Genomic DNA, 19,987 nt, shown 5'->3' with positions numbered 1-19,987 from the left:
CTCACACTTTTCTCCCCACACACACACACACACCGGCCTGCTCTGCTACCTTATAGGATTATGTGACTCATTGGTGCACCACTTAAAAACACCTGTGTGTCCACAGAATAAAAAATACTTGAAAATAAAATGTCTTTTTACTCTTGGTCTGAAATTGAAATGGTAATAATTTAATGAAGCTTTCTGCATATATTACTGCTTATGTAGGGTTTAGATGAGATTAAAGCGGTACTTTACTTAACCAGGAGATTTCCTGTCTGAGGTCACTGCCGGTGACAACAATAAAACAATACTGCAAGGAAGTGGTCATCTGCAACGTCAAACTAACTCTAATTTCTAAAAGACTTGCTAACATGCATGTTGCTGCAAATATAGGTGAAGGGCGAGGCACACTGAAATAAGAGGAAGTGCGACAGAGAAGAGGACCTAAAACTTCCCTAGTCAAAACAAAGCGGAGTTGAGAAGTTGCTGAACCTAGGGAGTGGATATTGTTTGTTTCAAGAGTTTCAAAAATGAGATTATGACTTTAGCAAATCCAGTATGTGCAGTTGCAGCAGGCGCCAGTTGGAATTAAGGCATTTAGGCAAAGTTTCACATGGAAGTTACCTGAATTTGAACCCACTGACCCATCAGTGCACAATCATCATTGATATTCAGTTTCTCTTCTGTAAACCCATCGTGTTTGAAGACAGCACACAGAGACACAGACATGACAAATGTGTGATAATCATGGCTACTCGTTTTTACTTCTCAAAGTTAGCAGTCAGTTAAATGTATATTATCAAAAAAGGCCCAACTTTTTCCACTTCTCCTCAATCTCCAGGTAACATACAAAAAAGACAAATCAGGACATTATAAAGCTGCACATTTTGTACCAGATACAATAATAAAATACGCAATGCTACATTAAGTGGTTAAAAATACAAAGGGGAAAAAGTATATTGATTTTTTAAAAACATCTTTAAAGAATATACAATGTTATTTTTTTTCTTAACTAGCCAAGAATTTTAGTAGAAAGTGCATTCTATATAACAAAGAAAGGAGGAGGAGAATCGTTCGTCAAACTGAAGACGTAGCAGGACGTGACAGAGAGGCTCCATGAACAGACGTAAAAGTAGAATGTATTTCAGGTGTAGCTCGGAGGGGCTAGTGTAAAGTTGCCAAAGCAGGATGACCATTGCTTTTACTTTGAGTGAATGTCCATACTGGAGTAAAATGTTTTTTTTTTTGTGTGTTTTTTAAATAAGAAATTGAATGTAAGCGCATACTAAAAGAAATGTCCTGTGTTTGCGATGGTCCCTTCCGCACTAACCGACTCCACCCGAGGATTCTCCTCCTTTCCTTGCCTAAAAACATCCACTCGAAGTAATCACCTCCACCCTTTCCCATGCAGCCACAACTGCACTCTTTTCCACAATGCATTGTCAGTCCCTCCCTTCCCTGCGCCTCACCCACGCAGCAGTAAAGTGCAGAGAATACACACTAATGAAAAGGCTCCAAAAAAAAAATAAGACAAAAGATTCATACTGCAAAATGCTGAAGCACTGCAGTGAAACCAAGAGGGAAAGGATGATAAGCAATTAATGCAGCGGTATTAAGACCCACAGAAATGGCAGGATAATTGCAGGTCTCAAAAAAAAAAAAAGAAAAAAAAAAGGGACATCCTAAACTACTGAGCTTAACCACTTCATGCTGAATTCTGTTAGAGTGGCAGAAAGATGTTGAATTCACTGCTATTGTCCATCTCACGTATCCCCAAATACGAATACATTGGGGCACACAGTGTAAAAGCAGCTTTTGGTACGGGAGCACTGGGGACAACCAGACAGACAAACAGGCTGGTCGAGAATAACACATGCATACCTAAGCACTCGCTCTCCGCAATCTTCCTCCTCAACATACCACCAGGCCGGGTGCAAACAAGCAACCTAAATACTCGCCAACCAGCTTCTATTTAACAAATAACATTCACACCATTGGCTGTTACATTGATAAATGTAATTTCTTGCACTGACTTGTTCACATGTATGCTTATCTATACAAGAATTCCAAGTATTTAAGGTTGTACAACCACTGCCTTTTATCCTGACGTTTCCTATCATGTGCTAACGACAGTATATCTACACTACAGAACCCTCCATAAGATCAAAACTGAGAAAATTATCAGAGAACATTAAAAAAAATAAAAATACACAAATGACTCATCAGCCATCATTCTGCGTAGGCAACATTCAACAGGTTTCGACACCTTTGCCTGTGTGGCTCAAAGAATGTCAGTATGATGAAAAGTGAAAAATAAACCTTTACATTACAACTCCCTACACCAAACCGTGGAAAACAGGCTGAGAGGAATATGCATAATTGTCTGTTAAGACCGATGATGAGAAAGGTCCCAGTTGTGTATACTGTGTGTGTGTGTGTGTCCAACGACCTTTAACATGGTAACCCGTATCATTTCGTCAGCAGCGAAGGGAGGTGGGGTAGATCCTGATGGGGCCGCATGTCTGGCCCCTCACAGTGGCAGTATTTGACAGTCATCTGTTATCTAAAAGCATCTGTTGACCAGCAGTACTGAAGACTGAGGTTGCACTGATCACAGTAGGTAAATCAGTGGCCATGTGGCCTCATGTCTTTTGCGTGTGCTTGAGTAAGTGTGAGGCTGCGTGTGCCGAGAGCAAGTTCTGCATAAACTGAGTTTCTTGTTCACAAAATAGTTCAAACCTCAAATCCGTTGAAGAAAAGCCAGGCTGGCAAGACATGACCTATATCACACGATACATGACTATGTGTAATATTACACTTCTGAAAATCAAATGGAAAGAGAAAAATTAAGAAATATTTCATGTACTGGAATGGAAAGCACCATTTATCCATAATATGAATCTTAGACTATGTCAAGATTCAACCGAGCATTTACAAAACATTTTTTTCAATGTCCTTTACAAACACCCCCTTACTGCATCTCGCACGACTTCAGTGGCCCAAGGACAGAAAGCCTCAGCCTCCGACTTAGGGCAGAGAAGGACTCAGGTAGAACCAGTTACAACATTCATTTAACATATATGTGATGCCCGAGCCTCTGCAGTACAACTCGGAGGACAGGTTGAGTATTGCTGTGGGGCAGACCTGCACAGAAAGCCAATGTGCAACCATAAGTCATTAACATTAAGATGAGAGCTCAATGACACTGATTCTTGAAGACTTAAGAAGCCCAGGTAATTAATATGTTGACTTCCATCAGCAGCTTATGTTGAACGGGAGATACTTTACACTCATCAATGTACAAGTAGAGAACTCGTACAGGAATCGTTAGATTTCCTTAGAAAATGTTCCAAGAAAAAAAAAGGTTGTAAAATCGTATCAGTTGACCAGGGTTTTTAAGTAGGGGTCATACTTATATAATGCGTGAACTGAGGATGTATAAGTCTGGATCTTTCACGTGTGTATGTTTAGCTTAACTTATTTAACTCTTTTTGAGAGGAATACCCTTAAATTAGGAGCCTTGCATCAGAGGGGCTGAGGCAGGACTATGAAACAAGAGAAACAACGCGCGGTTTGGTGTGGCCCCGCAGTGCCGGAGCACAGTTCAGTGGTGCTGTGGGGCCCCAGGACCCTTGTCTGGATGAGCCATGTGGTGCAGGTAGCTGCTGTCTTCATGCCCACAGTGGTTTAGGGGCTCACTCTTGAATAGGGCAGGGGGTGGGGGAAGGTGAGAGACTGGGGGCACGGCCAGGTGGTGGTGGGGGTGAGGTGGGGCGTGTTGGGGTGTGTTTGAGAGATGTTGCTGGGTTGTTGGGGGGTGATGGTGAGAAGGGGTTGAGTGAAGCTGCACATGGGAGAATGTGTGTCCCACAGGGCCTCGCAGAGGCATGGGCCCTCCCGTCGGGCTGAGGCCCAGCGGAGCTGAGGGGGTAGCCGAGCTGGCAGCTGATGGGCCAGGGCCAGGGCCAGAGGTGGAGGAAGAGGAGGAGAAGGTGTTGGTGAAGATGCGGACAGGCAAGGGCGGGCCGCTGGTCTGCAGAACCACAGGGCTGGTGACCCGGAAACACTTCTCTTTGTGTGCTTTTAGCATGTTGGAGAAGCGGAAGCGCTGGCCGCACACCTCGCAGGGATAGGGCTTCTCCCCTGTGTGGGTGCGGCGGTGACGCTTCATGTTGGGTCGACTGGTGAAGCTCTTTCCACAGATCTCACAAATGAAAGGCTTCTCTCCTACACAGATTCAGAATATAAGAGACCAGTGAGTGAGGGAGACAGACACTGTATCAGTTAACAAAAAAAGACAGTGGCTATACAGAGAAAATAATATGATGCATGGGAGTCAGATCCTTTGTTGTCAAATCTGATGCTTTCAAAATTTGAGATAATCAACTGATTAAAGCTCTCAGAATGACAAAGTAAACTTTTTTCATTTATGAAACATTTCTCTCGATAGTGAGTAACAGTTCTCTTTTAAAAATGCAAATCAGTCGCCATCTTGAATAGAGGGTCTTTGCTGTCAACCCACCCACTCCACAGGAAGCTATTACCATTCACACTTTAAGAAGAGGAGATGTGAAAGTGAACAACAGGAGCCTGGGTGGAATGCCGCTCTCATTAACCTCCCTCGATGGAGCCACTGAATGTGCCTGCTACCACCCACACAGCCATCTATTAACAGGCTGCTGAGGGGCTCTCTAAGTGCCTTATTCTGCCATGTTATGTGTGAAGCTCCTCCAAACCTACTGAATATCAAAAGGTGACAGCTAATGTGCTAAAGTCTTAAGTAAATGTTAACTTACACGCACTTCGAAGAATTCGTGGAAAACTCTGTCTGCAGTGAACCAAACTTTGGGTGTCTAACATGTGTGCAGCCTATTACAGGGCATGACTGGGTGTGCCTCCTCCTGCTGGAGACTAAATTGGTTTCTAGCGGCAGGGAGAGGAGAGGGTAGTGTAATTACACATCACAAATAGAACAGCGAGGGCCAATTGAGAGCGGTGTGTCCACCCACGACAGGCACGGCTTGAGAAAACCAGTGAAGGACGTACAGGCTGCGCTGCTCAGTTCGGTCTTAGAAATAGCAATGCAGCAGGGGCAGAAAATCTGAGGGATCTAAAACACCATGTGTCTGGGTAGTCATTATAAGCCGCATTATACTGTGTACAAGGCCGTTCTTTGATGTGAAATATCCCTCTCATTACATAAACTGGGCAAAGTCCCTTTGCGCTCACCACTATAATGTTCATCTTGGCTACATCTCATGTTTTTCCTTTTTTAGGGAGTGCATGGAGACAAGCTGGCTGACTGACGATCTCCTGGACATAGTTTGTTTTCATCGCTCAACATTACAGAACTGCAGAATATCTAAAAAAAACTCATCATACTGAACTCATCCTTAATATTTTGTATTCATGTCCTTGTCTCTCTTGGGAAAACTATGATAATAAAGCAACAAAGACTGATTTAAATTTACAAAAGGACTGCTTTGCATGAAGCACAGTCATTTTCTTGTTCATTGTAATTTCCTGTTGCAGTACTGCATGATATTTAAATAGAAAGGAGATTAGCAAAGATTGAAGGGAAGACTAAAAATGCCAGAGAGGCGGGACGCACATCTACAATATGGCATTTTTCAGATTTTAGCTAGTTCACAAGCAAACTTTTTAAAAACCTTCTTGTAAATGTTTCATGTTCCCTCATTTTCTGTAAAGCTACCGCCTTTTATAATGGCTGGAAAGATGGCTGCATATTTTAAATGTCAACAACGTAAAAATACATTACTTTTCCCAAGTATGAATATTGAAACTAGTCATCACCAGTCTGAAGTATTCCTGTATACAAGTTGTATAAGCCTTACTGGAGACTCCACCCTGATAGTTGTTTCCAAAGGCCCAGGATCTATCTCAGGAACAGGAACATTTTATTATCTTATAGCCTAAACATAGGATTTTCGTGACATTAGATTGGTAAGGTTCCTATGCTCCGGCAAAGGTTACCAGTTTGTAGAGAAGCTTCTGTATTCATAACAGACTTTAAAAGTGTAAACTAGGATTCTGAAAACATTTTTTGATCAAAAACAGACGTGACAAAAGGCCAAAGAAACCTTACAACCCTTGTCTTTTCTCACCTGTGTGTGTTTTCATGTGCTCATCAAAATACTGTTTCATGTTAAAGTCCTTGCCACACCACTGGCACATGAACTGCTTGTGTCCGATGTGAATGCTCATGTGGGAGCGCAGCTGGTACTTGTACTGGAACCGCTCGTCACAGTTCTACAACAGAGACAGCAGAGGCATTCAGATAAAACGCACACACCAGGTCAGTGCACAAGGATGAACACAAAAACACACAAACATACCTGCAGTCACACAACATTGAAAACTGGAATGGGCTGCTGATTTTTGACATACTCATCTTACGTTAAAAGATCCATTTTATTTTAGATTATAGAACAAGATGGTGACTATCCCTTATTCTTATATAATCTATTTAGAATTGTGTGTACACTGCTGTCATGTGACTACTGTGCATGGCATACTTTATATGCAAAAGAGAAACCAGGCAGAAGGGGCAAGTTAGGTTAGGGCAGTAAAGAGCGAAACAACTTGGTCGTAACCATTTTGCATATGAGGGAGTCCACCAGGATGCCGGAGTCGTTTTCAGACATGACCTCCGGGTAAAATCCGGAGACTTGGCAACAGGGTTTAACCGTAGCTTGCCTTTCACACATGCACAACGCACCGGAAGATTCTCTGCATTATTCAATCAAGAGGTGGAGCAACTGGGTGCAGAAGACAGAGGCAGGAAGTGACGTATTAACTCTGCTTCGTTGATCACAAGATCATGCTTAGAGCACCTCGACACAGTCGTCACTTCTTATCACCACAAATTCGATGTCTTCTACGTGTCACTGCTTTTTGGATTTTTTCATCAACCCCCACTCCGTGGTGAATCCAGCGGGGGATCCCCTGCTGTGTTCACACATCGACTTCTCCTGGATTTCTACGGACTTAATACTAGGAGGTGAGGAGGATAAAGTCTGTAGAAACTATGGAGCGTCTCACTCAGACATTTGCTTTGACACATGCACCTCCTCCGGAGTTATCACAGAGGCTCTATGGAGTCCAGTGAATGTCTGAAAGCAGCTTTGTATACATAAGAAATGAGGCTACTGCACCAAGCCAACAATACCAAGAATGTTTGTGTGAATGTGACCAGGCTGTATATTTGACTTATGAGGCTTTCTTGGTCATGTCTATTCCTGAAGTGAGACTTTAACAACCTGAATGACACAACCTGACTAAATAAATGTTGTGGAAAAAGAATCTAGCAGCTTCCATATGGCAGTACAGTGTAAGACCACTAAGGAGAATGGCCTATACATGAAACGCACATTTAATAAGCATGTAATTACATGTTAGAGAGTAGAAAGACAACTCCACCCAAACACACATGCTCCCTGTGTGCTGTCCATTTAAGCGGTTGGACATTAAAAGGCCTTGGGTGGGAGTAAAGCAGCCCATCTGTCAGCCCTTGAACTAATGAGTCTCGACTGGGTTATGATTATCAACTGCTGCCAACTCTGGACTCTCAAGCAGAAATAGCTCACAAATCCCTAACCACAATGTGACTAAATGTATCTTCATATGCTTACATGGACAGTAATATTTAAACATTAACCTGATTAAGACAATAGTGTGAATAAAGTCATTATAAGACATGAACTGCAGGACAATGGGGTGCAGACTTTGTCAAATATGAAGAATGCAGCAGGAGATTCTCTGGATCAGAAATTCTCCAGATTATATAGATGAGGGGTGACGTCTGGGTAGAGCATGCAGGAGGCAGGACACAATGTATTCTGCTGTGAAGATCATATGTTTTTGTTTATAGCACATGACCCTGCGTCTGTCCTTATCACCTTAAAGCTCTCGAATCTCGTTGTCTTTCCAAGTTCTTCGTCTGCATCTTTTACATGTACGGCAACTCTTTTTTTTAATCCTAAGATATTTGTACTCTTTTAGCTTTTGTCTCTTTTGCGTCCATTGCGTGTTAGAAATGTCATCAGCGCTCCCACTTGCTTGCGGTGAATTCTGCAGACAATATCCTGCTATAAAAAAAACTTGGAGATTGTCTGGAGTTCATTGAATGTTTGAAAGCATGTTAAGGTACTCTCATGTAAAGAGCATTTTCTGATGACCTTAACCCGAATGAGGTCAGATTCGGAAAAAAGCAATAATCAAATTAAAACATGCAGTATTCCCAACCTTACCCACATTATGTTGACATGTATACGTCTCAATCTCAATATAACGTCCAATTGGAGATTTCACAGCATTTTGTAACGTCGACAAACAGAAGTTACCAACTGCCAGAAGACACATGGCCTGGGTTCGAGTGTCAACAAGATGGAATAATAACGAGTTGAAGCTTTACCACTCAAGGGTATAGCAAAGGTATTACGCCCTGTAACATGTAAACACGAATATGAATGGAATATTATATTAGCAAGTCATGTAAACATCATAATCAAAATAATGCGTCATTCAGAATAAGGTAAATAGTTGGAGTATTGCTGTCTGTGTAAACATGGTCATTGAATGAGGTCTGTGAAAGCTTTAAAACACAGACATATTTTGTTCCAACATTCCTCTTATGTTCCAGGTAATGGTGAACTCTGTATACATGTGGTTTGCTAATATTTGACATGGTTTGACTTCAGCTTCTCTGTACAACTCAAATGTTCCAACAGTCCAGTGAAGGTTCAAAAATAAAAGAGGACGCTCTCCCTCGCTCATGAAGACTTCAACTGAAAATAGCGATTGTGTTGTTCATAAACCACAATCTGTTCAAACCAATGAGTGAAAACTTCTCTGATGCTTCTACTAAGGCAAACAAGGGCACATTCACCAAAACTGTGACCTTACTCCACTCAAGACAATCAGTCCTGAGAGCTCAATTCAGCTCAAAATAAATATGTTAGAAAAGGACAAGAAAGACGATGAAATGCAAGTGTGTGTGTATTTATGACAAACATCACTCCACTATATCAACATTATATTCTGTTCACATATTTGTTCATGCTTGGTATGAGCAGTAAAGTAAAGAATACCTCAACAATGACGAGAAACATGTCAGAATTTACACAACTTAGAAAACCAGTGTATGGTTGGGAACTGCTGAGTCATATGGCATTGGTGTTATGTGAATGATAGTTAAAATATGACTTATAAAGACAGGGATGTTCTGTACTGTACTCATACTGAGCAGCCAAGTGTGAAACACTGTTAACACACAGAGGGACAATTTGCATAAAGCACAAAAAATCTCCCACATGCTGTTTTAGCCGCTTTGTCTCAAGCAACATCCACATGAATACATATTTGTTTAGTTTTCGAGCACTTAAAACAAAGCACATTGGAAATGCTGCCTGTCTCATTTTGGTTGAAAACTCTGGGGCTGTGTTTTAACTAGAATGGGCAGACAAGGAGATGTCTGGAAACAACGACACAGAACCCGTACACATGTGTAATTACCATGTGGTTTTTGTGATCCGATCACAAGTGGACAGCTATAAGTACATGTGTGAAAGCACTGAGATCGGATAGCGATCCGATCACGCCAGACCACTTTCGGAGGTGGTCTGGGCCACACGTGTCCACATTCCTTTAGCAGTGTGAACGCAAATCAAACCTGGGCCACATATGAGGGGACCTCCTACTTAGCCGAGGTCGTCTGACCCGCTGCAGTTTCACTATAAATCAAACGTATTTTTTCTCTTCTCGTTGAGGTTTTATTATGACACACTGACCAGCACAAAATGATCGATACTTTCCTTTAATTGGTCACATATTAATGTCAGGTGTGAACACACACACTCAGAGCTCTCCACTTGTGATCAGATCACAAAAAACACATTAATACCAGGTATGACAGAGTCACAGTCAGTTTTATCAGTGTGACTCAACTACTCTCTGTAACAGTTCGACTACTCACAGTTCCACCCCTCCAAGAAAAGAAATCCCTCCTTTCACTTTTCACCGATGTTTTTAGTTCTAAGTATTATCTGCAACTAAGCAACCGAATGTAGAGTGGACAATTGGCTTCCTGTACACAACAGCAGGAGCAGTGCACATGACAGGAGTTTTCAGGTGTTCGTATGATGGAGCTAAAATGCTCACATACTTAAAATAAAACATGCAAGTATTGATGTAGCCTCAGAAATAAGTTTGTGCTCTCCTTGGGCCCTAACTTTAGTATTAACAGATAGTCAAATGAGAGCAAAGAACAGAAATCCAATGAAAAGTGGTCCCTCTGGATGCAGTGGTGTCACATTTTGGTGCCTGCTGTGAAATGATATCTAACTCTACTAGATTCCAGCCCAGTCCAGATTCCTGTGAATACAGGATATCACATCCAAACAGACACAATCTTACCTCACAACGGAAGGGTTTCTCTCCAGAATGCTGGAGAGAGTGAACTTTTAAGGACATGCTGCGTTTAAACGATTTCCCACATGTCTCACAGGTGAAGGGCATGTCCTTAGTGTGAGCTGAAGAAAGATAAGACAGAGGAAAACAACACAGAGATAACTGAATATCAGTTTTGGTCTGAACCTGAACACAGATAAAGAAATTGTTTTTGACAATCCTATCAAAATAATCAATAATATAAAACATGTTGTTGTAGTTCATGTCATGCTGAACTGTGGGATGTGTTTGGGCCATTAAGGTTTGAATTGTGAAAAAAAAAAGGCTCCTACTTACCAACCATGTGCTTACGGACATGAGCCATAGTGTAGAACTTCTTCTCACAGATTTCACATGAGAACTTCTTCTCTGCATAACCATGGACAATCTTAATGTGCTCATGCAGTGACCACAGCTTCTTAAAAGACTTGTTGCAGGAGACGCACTAAAAGTAAAACACATAAAAATACAAAAAAAAGCTTATTGTTGCTGATTAGTATCATGAGCAACACAACCTGAGGGCCATTAGCTGGTTCCCATTTGCTTTAATTGTTTCCTTATAGTCCAGCTCCCTCTGCTGGGTTAAAGTCAGTATGGATTTAATTTGCTGAAACTCCTCTGGGTATCTGCTGATCACAGTCAATAAACCAACAGGGGAAAAGAAACAAGGAGAAATAAGTGGACTTTGTCAATGCCAGTTCCTTGATATAATTCCTGGTTAAATTATATCAGGATTTATACATTGTTTACCAAATTTAATTTAAGACTTTAAGATTTTAATACCTCATAAAATGCACTGTAATACTTTTTGTCCCGCAGTCAAAGGGAAAGCTAGCAGGGACAATCAAACCTTAACTATTAATTAAATATATATCTTGTATATCTTGACATTAATTCATTTGCATTTTTGTAGAGTTTGCAAGACAGAGAATTAAGATTGAAACTCCACAAAAAAGATTGAAAACCTTCCACCACACTTGTAGTTTAAAGCTGTAAATTATCTTGTGACAGCCCACAACCACATAAAATGATTAGAAAAGAAAAATGTTCAAGAGCTTTGTAAATTTAATTGACTTTTTAACGTTGTCTGAGGTTTTATGGGGGAAAATGTCTTCATTTTATGACCTCAAGATCTGCAGATGCTTTACTGCCATGCTTATGAGGTATTAATTCACATAAGTGGGGACATTGTCATGTTTTGTTTTTTGAAACTGAATGACAGTGGATGCTATTTGAGATTGCTCAAAAGACACAGGCTTGAATGTCAAAGTAAACAATAAAGGTTTATAAAACTGATGCAGAAATATTCACTTCCTTTCAAATTTAAACTCAGGTTAGGCACCCTTGGAAGCAAATACAGATATAAACTTAGTAGATCAATCCGTATCTTTTATTTTTTCTCTAAATGTTCTCTTTGTTTCTTTATGCTTGGGGTTGCCAACTTTCAGGAAAATAAATCCAGTTGTGAAGGCAGTTATCTCACAGTCTGCAGGGCCTACAGCAGAGAGGCAGCTGTGCAAAAAATCACGCTGTGATTACACCACAAATATGCAAAAACAATAAAGCAGTTCATATGATGGACAAAAAGTTAAATTGGGTGTCTTCAGATAAAATAGAATTATTGCAGCATCTCCCACGTGCCTTCTTGCAAACACTGGCCAACATATCATGTGATTTTTTTTTGCCAGTCTCTTTTCTTTCCTACTTCCATTAAGCACCACATAAACAGTTGTGTGCACATCGTCTTCCATCTAAGCCATGAACATGATATTTGTGATTATCTTTATCATCATTTTGAATAATATGCAAACCAATTAATTGACAGACCTTCAAGATTCACTCTAAACAGCGATCCAATGCAAACAATCTCCGTTCAACGTATTATGTGAATTCTAAAAGACACTTGATGCCACCAGTTTTTAATTGTTTTTTGTGTCATCAGAGTGGAACAGATATTTAATGCGTTATACAGTATTGGCACTTAATTGAAAAGAATTTGAATTCTTTTCTTGTTCATTAGCATTTAAATTTATTACACCCACTACGATACGTTCTTATTGATAAAACCTGATATATGAGGAGATGACAACTTTTTATGGTCTGAATTATAGATTTAAAAGTCAGTGTGTCAATAAAATGCATTTGATTTGTTAAAAAAAGTGACTTGAGCTTAAATGCACATGGATAGGTAAGCCTGATCTTTTCAAAGAACTCTTTCCAAATAATGAAAGAAATTAATATTATGAGAAATCAGTTTTCATTTGTTTGTTCCAACGAGACAGAATCAGGTTCTGCATCAATAAATGCCATTTTCACCTCCATGAAGCTCACCTAATTATTAGAAAACATTTATCATCAGAAATTATGTTTCAACTGGGTTAAACAACTGGGTTAAGATATACTTTCTTCATAAAGTAACTAAAGATGCAAATCATTCTAAGCAAAACAGGAGGGTAAAGTAAGCCATGCCAAACGCATTCCCCTTGGGTTTCAATATATCAAATCACCCTTTTCAGTTTTAGAGAACTGAAAACATATTGTTCTCACTTTGTTTAAATTACACATGTTGGCAGTTTCAAAGGGCGTGTGTGCCATGTCTGTACTTACAACCCCCAATATTAAAACAATTATGTTTTCAGATTTCCTGCTAATGCTTACTAAAGTATATTACCTCACATTTTTTACATTAAGAATGTGACTCTGTGTGAGCAAAAACTAATGCTACTGCATAAAAACACACAACAAATCTACTATAAATATAATGAATGCCAAGGCAGGTGCTAAATGTATCAAATTCTATCTTGGTATTTAAATAACAAATATCTCACAGTATGGTAAATCATGGCAATACACTGCTCTCCCATTTAGAATAACATTTGCAGGGCTAATTGCAGAGATATGGTAGGAGACAGGAGATGTTTGCTTTACCTGGATGTTCTTCTCGCAGTCAGTCTGCTGATGTAAGGCCAGCTCACTCTCCAGGACAAACTTTTTGCCACACTTGTCACAAATCTGCATTCGCCTGTGCGTGACGTTCATGTGCTTCTCCAAGTACCAGCGCGTGTTGAACACACGAGGGCACTTTTCACACGCCAGCATCTCCTTCTCCTCCACCTCTGCTTTCCCTCCGGTTGTTGTGGTTGTGGAACCTGCAGACGATGGGGCTGACCTGGCTGACCTGCGCATGCCCTTCGGAGGCTCCATGCGCTTCCGACGCCCCCTGGTGGTCATTCCACCAGTGGCGGTGCTCAGAGCTGTTCTGAGGCTTTTCCTCTGTGGCTTGCTGGGAGCTGCTGAGCTACTGGCACCCCGACGGGCCCTCTTTGACCTTGTTCTTCGGCTTTCTATCTCATCCTCCTCCTCGTCCTCCTCTTCTTCATCAGGGCTTTCCTCGTCCTCCTCCTCGTCTTCCTCCTCCTCATCGTCATCATCGTCACTGCCAGCTCTCTCAGAGTTATCTGGTGTGGTTCCAGCTTTGTTGTCACCCTTGGAAACATGAAGAGTCTGGTTGTTCAAGTTAACCTCAACAATGATCTGCTCACGTTTAAAGCTCTCCTCTTCACCGTCCTCATCCTCCCCCTCTTCTTCCTCATCGTCGTCGTCATCTTCAGTGTCATCAGACGTGCCGTTGTTGCCAGCCTGCATCTCTGCCTCCTGCACTGCTCCTCCCTCTCTGAAATACTGCTGATGCTGCTGAGGGGTCACATGTTGTGTGGGCAACTGACCAATGTTCTGATCTCCCATGGATGACTTGGCCGCCATTTTATTGTCCACTAACACAGAATAAGGCTTGCCACCAACCTCCCTCTTGTACAGCTTGCCCGTCAGGTCCAGATCTGGGTTAGGGGAGTGAAAATAGGACTGGGACACTTGCGCCCTGCGTCCCTCCTCCTGTGACATCCCGCCAAGGCTAGGGACGGAAACCTCTTCCTTGAGGCTCTGGCAGGATTTCATGAAGAGGGATAGAAATTGGAAAAATTACTGCTATGGTGCCTTGTTAGACTAGCGTATTCTATAAGGAGAGGCAGGGGACGCCGCACCAATCCCCCACCTTCCTTCTGCTAAGGAGACAGGAAGGAGGGGATGAGGTGAGAGACAGTCAACCTGATTCAAAGAGAGCATCCATGCTGTCCAAGGTAGGGAACGCTGTTGGAAAGACATACAATCTGTTCCAAGTTTTGTTTTGTACGCTTAAAAAAAATCTGACAGAAAAATCAAAGCCTCAGTGTCTTTGATGCCAAACATTTGAAGTTAAATTCCTCTCCAGTTATGCGAGATGTAGACCGGGTCCAGATTCAGTGTCTGTGAAGACTGCAGCTCTGCTTGGTACCAGTGTCTTCAAATTGCAGAGCAGGTAAAGACAAGCTGAATGCCAGACATGGAACGGCTATAAGGACCTTTGTGTCTTGCTTGAAGAGCCATTTAGAGTCCATTACCTGTGAGACGAGACAGAGAAGAAAAAGGGAGAAATACATATGAAATGGGGGAAGGTTCTTCTCCACTGTTGAGCATCTCTAGAGTGTGAGGTGAAACTAAAGCGATACTGTCAGGTTTTCGGCACTGAGCGCCACATTTGCCCACAAAGGTTTCAGTATTGTGTGTAGGAGTTGAAACCACAGCCTTCACAAATTACTGTGAGATTCAGCGTAATAAAAAAAAAGAAAGAAAGAGCAACCTAAATATTTCCCGACCACAAGTGAAACACTTCAATATATAATACAACAGAGATGGTTTGCTTTATTAAGTGATCCACCATAAAACATTTTGTTAATTTAAGATCAGATTTACCATAGTGCTGGGTGATATGGCCTAAAATTATACTGCAATGAAATTGTTGGTGTCAGTATATTTTTGCTCTTTAGTGAAGGTAGTGGTTTTAAATTCTTCTTTATGAGCAAATCTGAGGCAGATCAATTATGCGTTATACCTCCTCACTGTGCTTACACAATGCATAAGCAAAATATCACTTTATATTAAACCTTTGTTATATTGCTAATGATGGAATTTATATTGCGACAATTAATGATATTGTCTTATCGCCCAGCCCTAATTTACAGCAATGGAAATGCAACTTAGTCCCACGCTGGTTAGAAAAGATTTCTAATATCTTACAGTAACAATTAGAGCAAAAACACCTGAAAAGCTTTTTAATTGTTCCATTTAATTAGAAATGGAAAATATGTAAGCACAGATTGAATTGCTGTAGATCATAATAATTAGTTGCTCCAGTCAAAAAAACCTTTTACTGTTGTCATGTTTTGTGTCTTTCCGGTTTAAAATCTGGAAAAACTATTTTAAGAACTTCCCGGAAAAACCAACCTACACCAATTTGATGGCAAAACACAGATAAAACACGACATCATCTTAGTTTTTAAACAATAAATGCTAAAGTGCCACCCCTCCCATTGACTGTTAACTGTTAGAGAGCATAGTGTAAACCACAGCTCCAGAGCCTGTATTGCAAACACAACCACAGGAAACTGTATATCAACCTTTCAATGATGCCTAAGCATTGCAAAATGTGGAACCTACAGTCATATCATCATGTTTATGCAGGTTGAAGATAAATGCAATGCTAACCAAAACCCTTAATGCAAATAAATATATTTCCTTGTGGAATCTTTGCTTTTATACTTGTTGGTTGGTTCTGGAGCTTTGCATACATCTGCTGGGGTGTCCCTGGCTGACAGTTGGGTGACCTCAAACAACCTTACACCCCGTTAAACATAATGAGTGTGCAACAGGACGGTTGGTTCAATAGAAAACCTCCCAAAGCCAGAAAAAAAACAAACATTTCCTTTCTTGGAGACAGCAAACATTCTATTGTGTGTCTACAAACATCTTGTGTTTGACTTCTATTAACAACTGATGCTCCAATGTGTGCAAAGAAAATACAAATAGGCCAAGAGGAACTTTTATATTCAAACACAGCCCACCTGACCCATCAAGATTTCTTTGTTCCAGTCATTTATTTACAAGCATGATTTAGGGTTTGTGAGAGTGGAAGAAAGAACAACAGTGTGCCGGGGGGGGGGGAATCAACAATGACACGATGAGTGTAGAGCACTTGACACCTAAAATATATTGTTTTAATTTGTATTGTTTTACTTGTACAGTCCTTGCAATATCTTAATTATTTAGAGTTCAGTTCAAACTCTAATTCACACTGAACATAAACTGCACCTGCTCACAAAAATATAAAATAAAACCAGAATAATTTCAAACCACAGACAGACTTTTGAAAGCTAAAAAGGAGACTTACACAGGTTTTAAGCGAACATTAATAAGACTGTCACAGAGACATTGTGTGTATCATAACATTCAATCAGGGTTTAAGTTTGAACTGATTTTCTTGGTCATCTCGTCATTTCATTACAATAGATTGTACCTGGTAGATAGATAAGATGCCAAATTATGTTTGCATTTTTATTAAAGCCAAAACATACATAAATCTGTTCTACCAGTTTGAAACTCAAAGTGAAAGCTAGTTATGCAGAACTTTACTGTCAACGCTACAAGACACACCTGTCTTCCTGTGCACGCCGACGCTGATCCTTTCTGAGAATTGGACAGCAGCTCGAGAGAGAGCATTAAGACCACAGGGGGAGGGCCCGCTCTGCGCTACTAGAGCATCTGAACTCACATGGCTGTCTTAGACACAAAGCCTGATAGATTATCCTGCCTCTGGATGGCCGAGGAATATAAATTCCATGATAAACCACTGGCTGAACTTGACCTAAAATCCAACCAGCTGGTTCCATTCTCTATTATTTAATACAACAGCTAACTTTGAGAATGTAAATAATTTTACAATTACCAAATCAAACTAATTAAAAAGTGCTAAATTCACAACTGAAAATTGCAAACATGCAAATAAACAAAGGGTGTTGTTACCAATATTGAAAAAAATCCTTTGCCTTGCTTTCTGTTATCAATGAGTCATTTCAGAGATTCACTCATAATGCAACCCTTTGATGTGGGGAATCAAGTAGAGTGCAGATTTCTCAATATCACTGGTAATTAGTTGACACAATCACCTTGTCACATTGATCGGTAGAACTTTGCCCTGAATGTCTCCAAAGCATTAATGTTCAGCAAAACTTGCCCAAAAATACAAAAGTTTTATAAATAACAACCAATTCAAAGCCTTTCTTGACAATGCTTCAGCAACATTACGAGAAGCCGAACCTCATTTCATATAGCGTAAGCCACGAAGCCTCATATACCAAGAAGATTCGACTGTGGCTTAAGATCTGAATGACACAGGATGGAAAGCCTTTACAGCACTACATGGCACGAGTGTTCACAAGTGCTCGGGCTGAGCTGTGACAGTAAGGCAGATGAGACGAGTCTGAAGCAGCCAAATTGTGTCACGTTTGCTTCTTATTATGCAGCAGTGCTCCTTGAATCCACGCTCCCTCTAAAGTCTAGACTTTAATGAGCTTTCCCTTTTGCAGCTTGTAGCGGACCGTGTGAGGGTTCACATTCCTCACCCGGTCCCAACTCATAAGACCTAACCAGCTCACTGTGTGGTGCACTGCAGGGGTGCTCCGAGCCTCTGTAGGTATTTGGCCCTCAAACTCATAATCGGGTCATAGAGCAGTAACTAATGTTTTTGGTCTGAGGTATCTTAGAAGAGAGGCAGGATTATCATCTCCCACTCCATGTTTCTTTAGTCTCCTCACCACATACACACACACACACACACACACACACACACACACACACACACACACACACACACACACACACACACACACACAGAGAGATACTGTCATACATGACAGGAGACAGAGTCCACTGATGTTTACAACTGTGATCCCTCTATTCTGAAAGGGGGGGGAAAGACAACATGGGAATATTCAACACGGATCTTTTGTTCAAAGTTCAGATTGTAGAACAATGCTGAAATACAAACGTGAGGACTGGGTCAACAAAATCAGCTTCAAACGAGGTTACAGAGCGCGAAGGCGAACCCTAAACATAAATTTGGAAACTATAACGAGATGTGGTGCAGCAGCTATCATCTGTTTTTATAGTGCTCGCAAGACAGAAGCTACTATTTTCAGCTACAAGACCACAGCACAAGAGTTGCGGTGGGTATGAAGCAAAGACAGCGTTAAAACAAAAACACCGAACTGCAGAAACACTGTGCAGGCCCGGCCAACTTAGGCTACCTAGCTAGCTAGCAAGCAATATTCCATAGGTACTAACCTGCACACACATGACAAGCTAACTTGGCTACATTAGCTCAAGGTGCAGCCATTTGATATTTGAGGATAGGTTACTCGTCCTGGAAAACAAACGCACTACACTGCACATGCAACTAGAGCTGAACACTAGCATTCGCTGACATGCACGAGCTAACAGATACAAGACTTTCACTTAAACCCCAAACCGCCCTGATTGGGGCTAGTTAGCTTACAGCTAGCATAAGCTCGGATTTTTAGCATCTACGTTACACTGGATTTCGACACGGCACCTTGACAGTAGCTGGAGCGACGTGAAGGGCGAGGAAGAGCCGATGTCACGCTCGGTTATCACCGTGTCTTTCCTGTGGTGGAAGACGACACAAAACCCCGGAGCGGTGCAACGCTCCTGACAACTCAACTCGACACTGTCACAAAGTCACTGCTGGGAGCTCCGCTGGTTTCTCACCTCAGCTCCGGCCACCGGCTACCGGCGACCCCGTGTGCGCTTCCCCCGGCGGCTGCCACGCATGTCACCCCCGCGCTACGGGGGCTTGAAATGAAGTTGTGTAGCAACATATTTGTTGTCGGTTCGCTGCCTTACCTCCGCCGGGAGCGACCTCCCTCCTGCGCTCGTGCAATCACAGTTGCACAGATTCGGGTCTGCACGCACACTTCTCTCGCTCCCTCCACATTCGCGGACGTGCATTTATGAAGCGCCGCTGGTTTGTTTAGTCCAAAATGCGCGAGGTTGTTGTTATTTGTTGTTGTTTGTTTGCGGGCTCAGCGGAGGAACCTGCGCCGGTGCGTCCTCAGCCCCGCTACGTGGCCCCGGCACAGCTCTCGCGCGTACCACCGCCGCCGCCGTCCCGCGCTCATCCCAGGCCGCGCGACAGAGTGTCTGGTTCTCCCGTTCAAAGCAGACAGGGCACGGCGGCGCGCGCTCCCGCTGGGTTTAAATCACTGATTGATTAAATAATAATGTGGAGACTCTGAGGACCATTGATCCTCTCATTAGAAAGTCCTGATGATGTACTTAGTTTAGTCTGTTTTACTACGAACTCTCACACTTTAATATTATCATTTTAATTTTGTTTTAAACTTTCTTATTTGTTTAATAATTCTTGACATTGGGCTCATAATGGGACTCTGAGGACAATTTATCCTCTCATTAGAAAGTCCTGATATTCTTAGTAATTTATTCTATTTTTACTATTAACTCTCACTGTTTAATATTATCATTGTAAGGTGTTTTTTTTTTTACTTTATTATTTTTTCACAAATCTTGACATTGGGCTCATTGTGGGACTCTGAGGACAATTTATCCTCTCATTAGAAAATCCTGATAT

The 19,987-nt window shown here is 41.5% G+C and overlaps 1 protein-coding gene across 3 annotated transcripts; it reads right to left on the bottom strand.

Moving 5' to 3' along the window:
• Positions 1-721: 721 nt before the first annotated feature.
• On the bottom strand, positions 722-19,552 carry znf652 (zinc finger protein 652). 3 transcript variants are annotated; one of them, XM_035179908.2, is made up of 6 exons: positions 19,243-19,552; positions 13,378-14,885; positions 10,747-10,894; positions 10,417-10,532; positions 6,108-6,252; positions 722-4,209 (listed from the first exon to the last, which is right to left on the bottom strand). In XM_035179908.2, exons 2-6 carry the CDS (start codon positions 14,401-14,403, stop codon positions 3,587-3,589), a joined length of 2,058 nt encoding a protein of 685 aa, XP_035035799.1. In that variant the 5' UTR covers positions 14,404-14,885; positions 19,243-19,552; the 3' UTR covers positions 722-3,586. The 3 variants fall into 3 exon arrangements, with proteins under 3 accessions (XP_035035799.1, XP_035035800.1, XP_035035801.1); XM_035179909.2 differs by lacking the exon at positions 19,243-19,552 and adding an exon at positions 19,108-19,236; XM_035179910.2 differs by lacking the exon at positions 19,243-19,552 and adding an exon at positions 18,932-19,076.
• Between the last annotated feature and the right edge of the window lie 435 nt (positions 19,553-19,987).

This window comes from Hippoglossus stenolepis, chromosome 16 (genome assembly GCF_022539355.2).
Source record: "Hippoglossus stenolepis isolate QCI-W04-F060 chromosome 16, HSTE1.2, whole genome shotgun sequence".
In the NCBI taxonomy this organism is placed as follows: Eukaryota; Metazoa; Chordata; class Actinopteri; order Pleuronectiformes; family Pleuronectidae; genus Hippoglossus; species Hippoglossus stenolepis.
The sequence above is the reverse complement of the archived record's forward strand: the minus strand, read 5'-3'. Positions and strand labels throughout refer to the sequence as shown.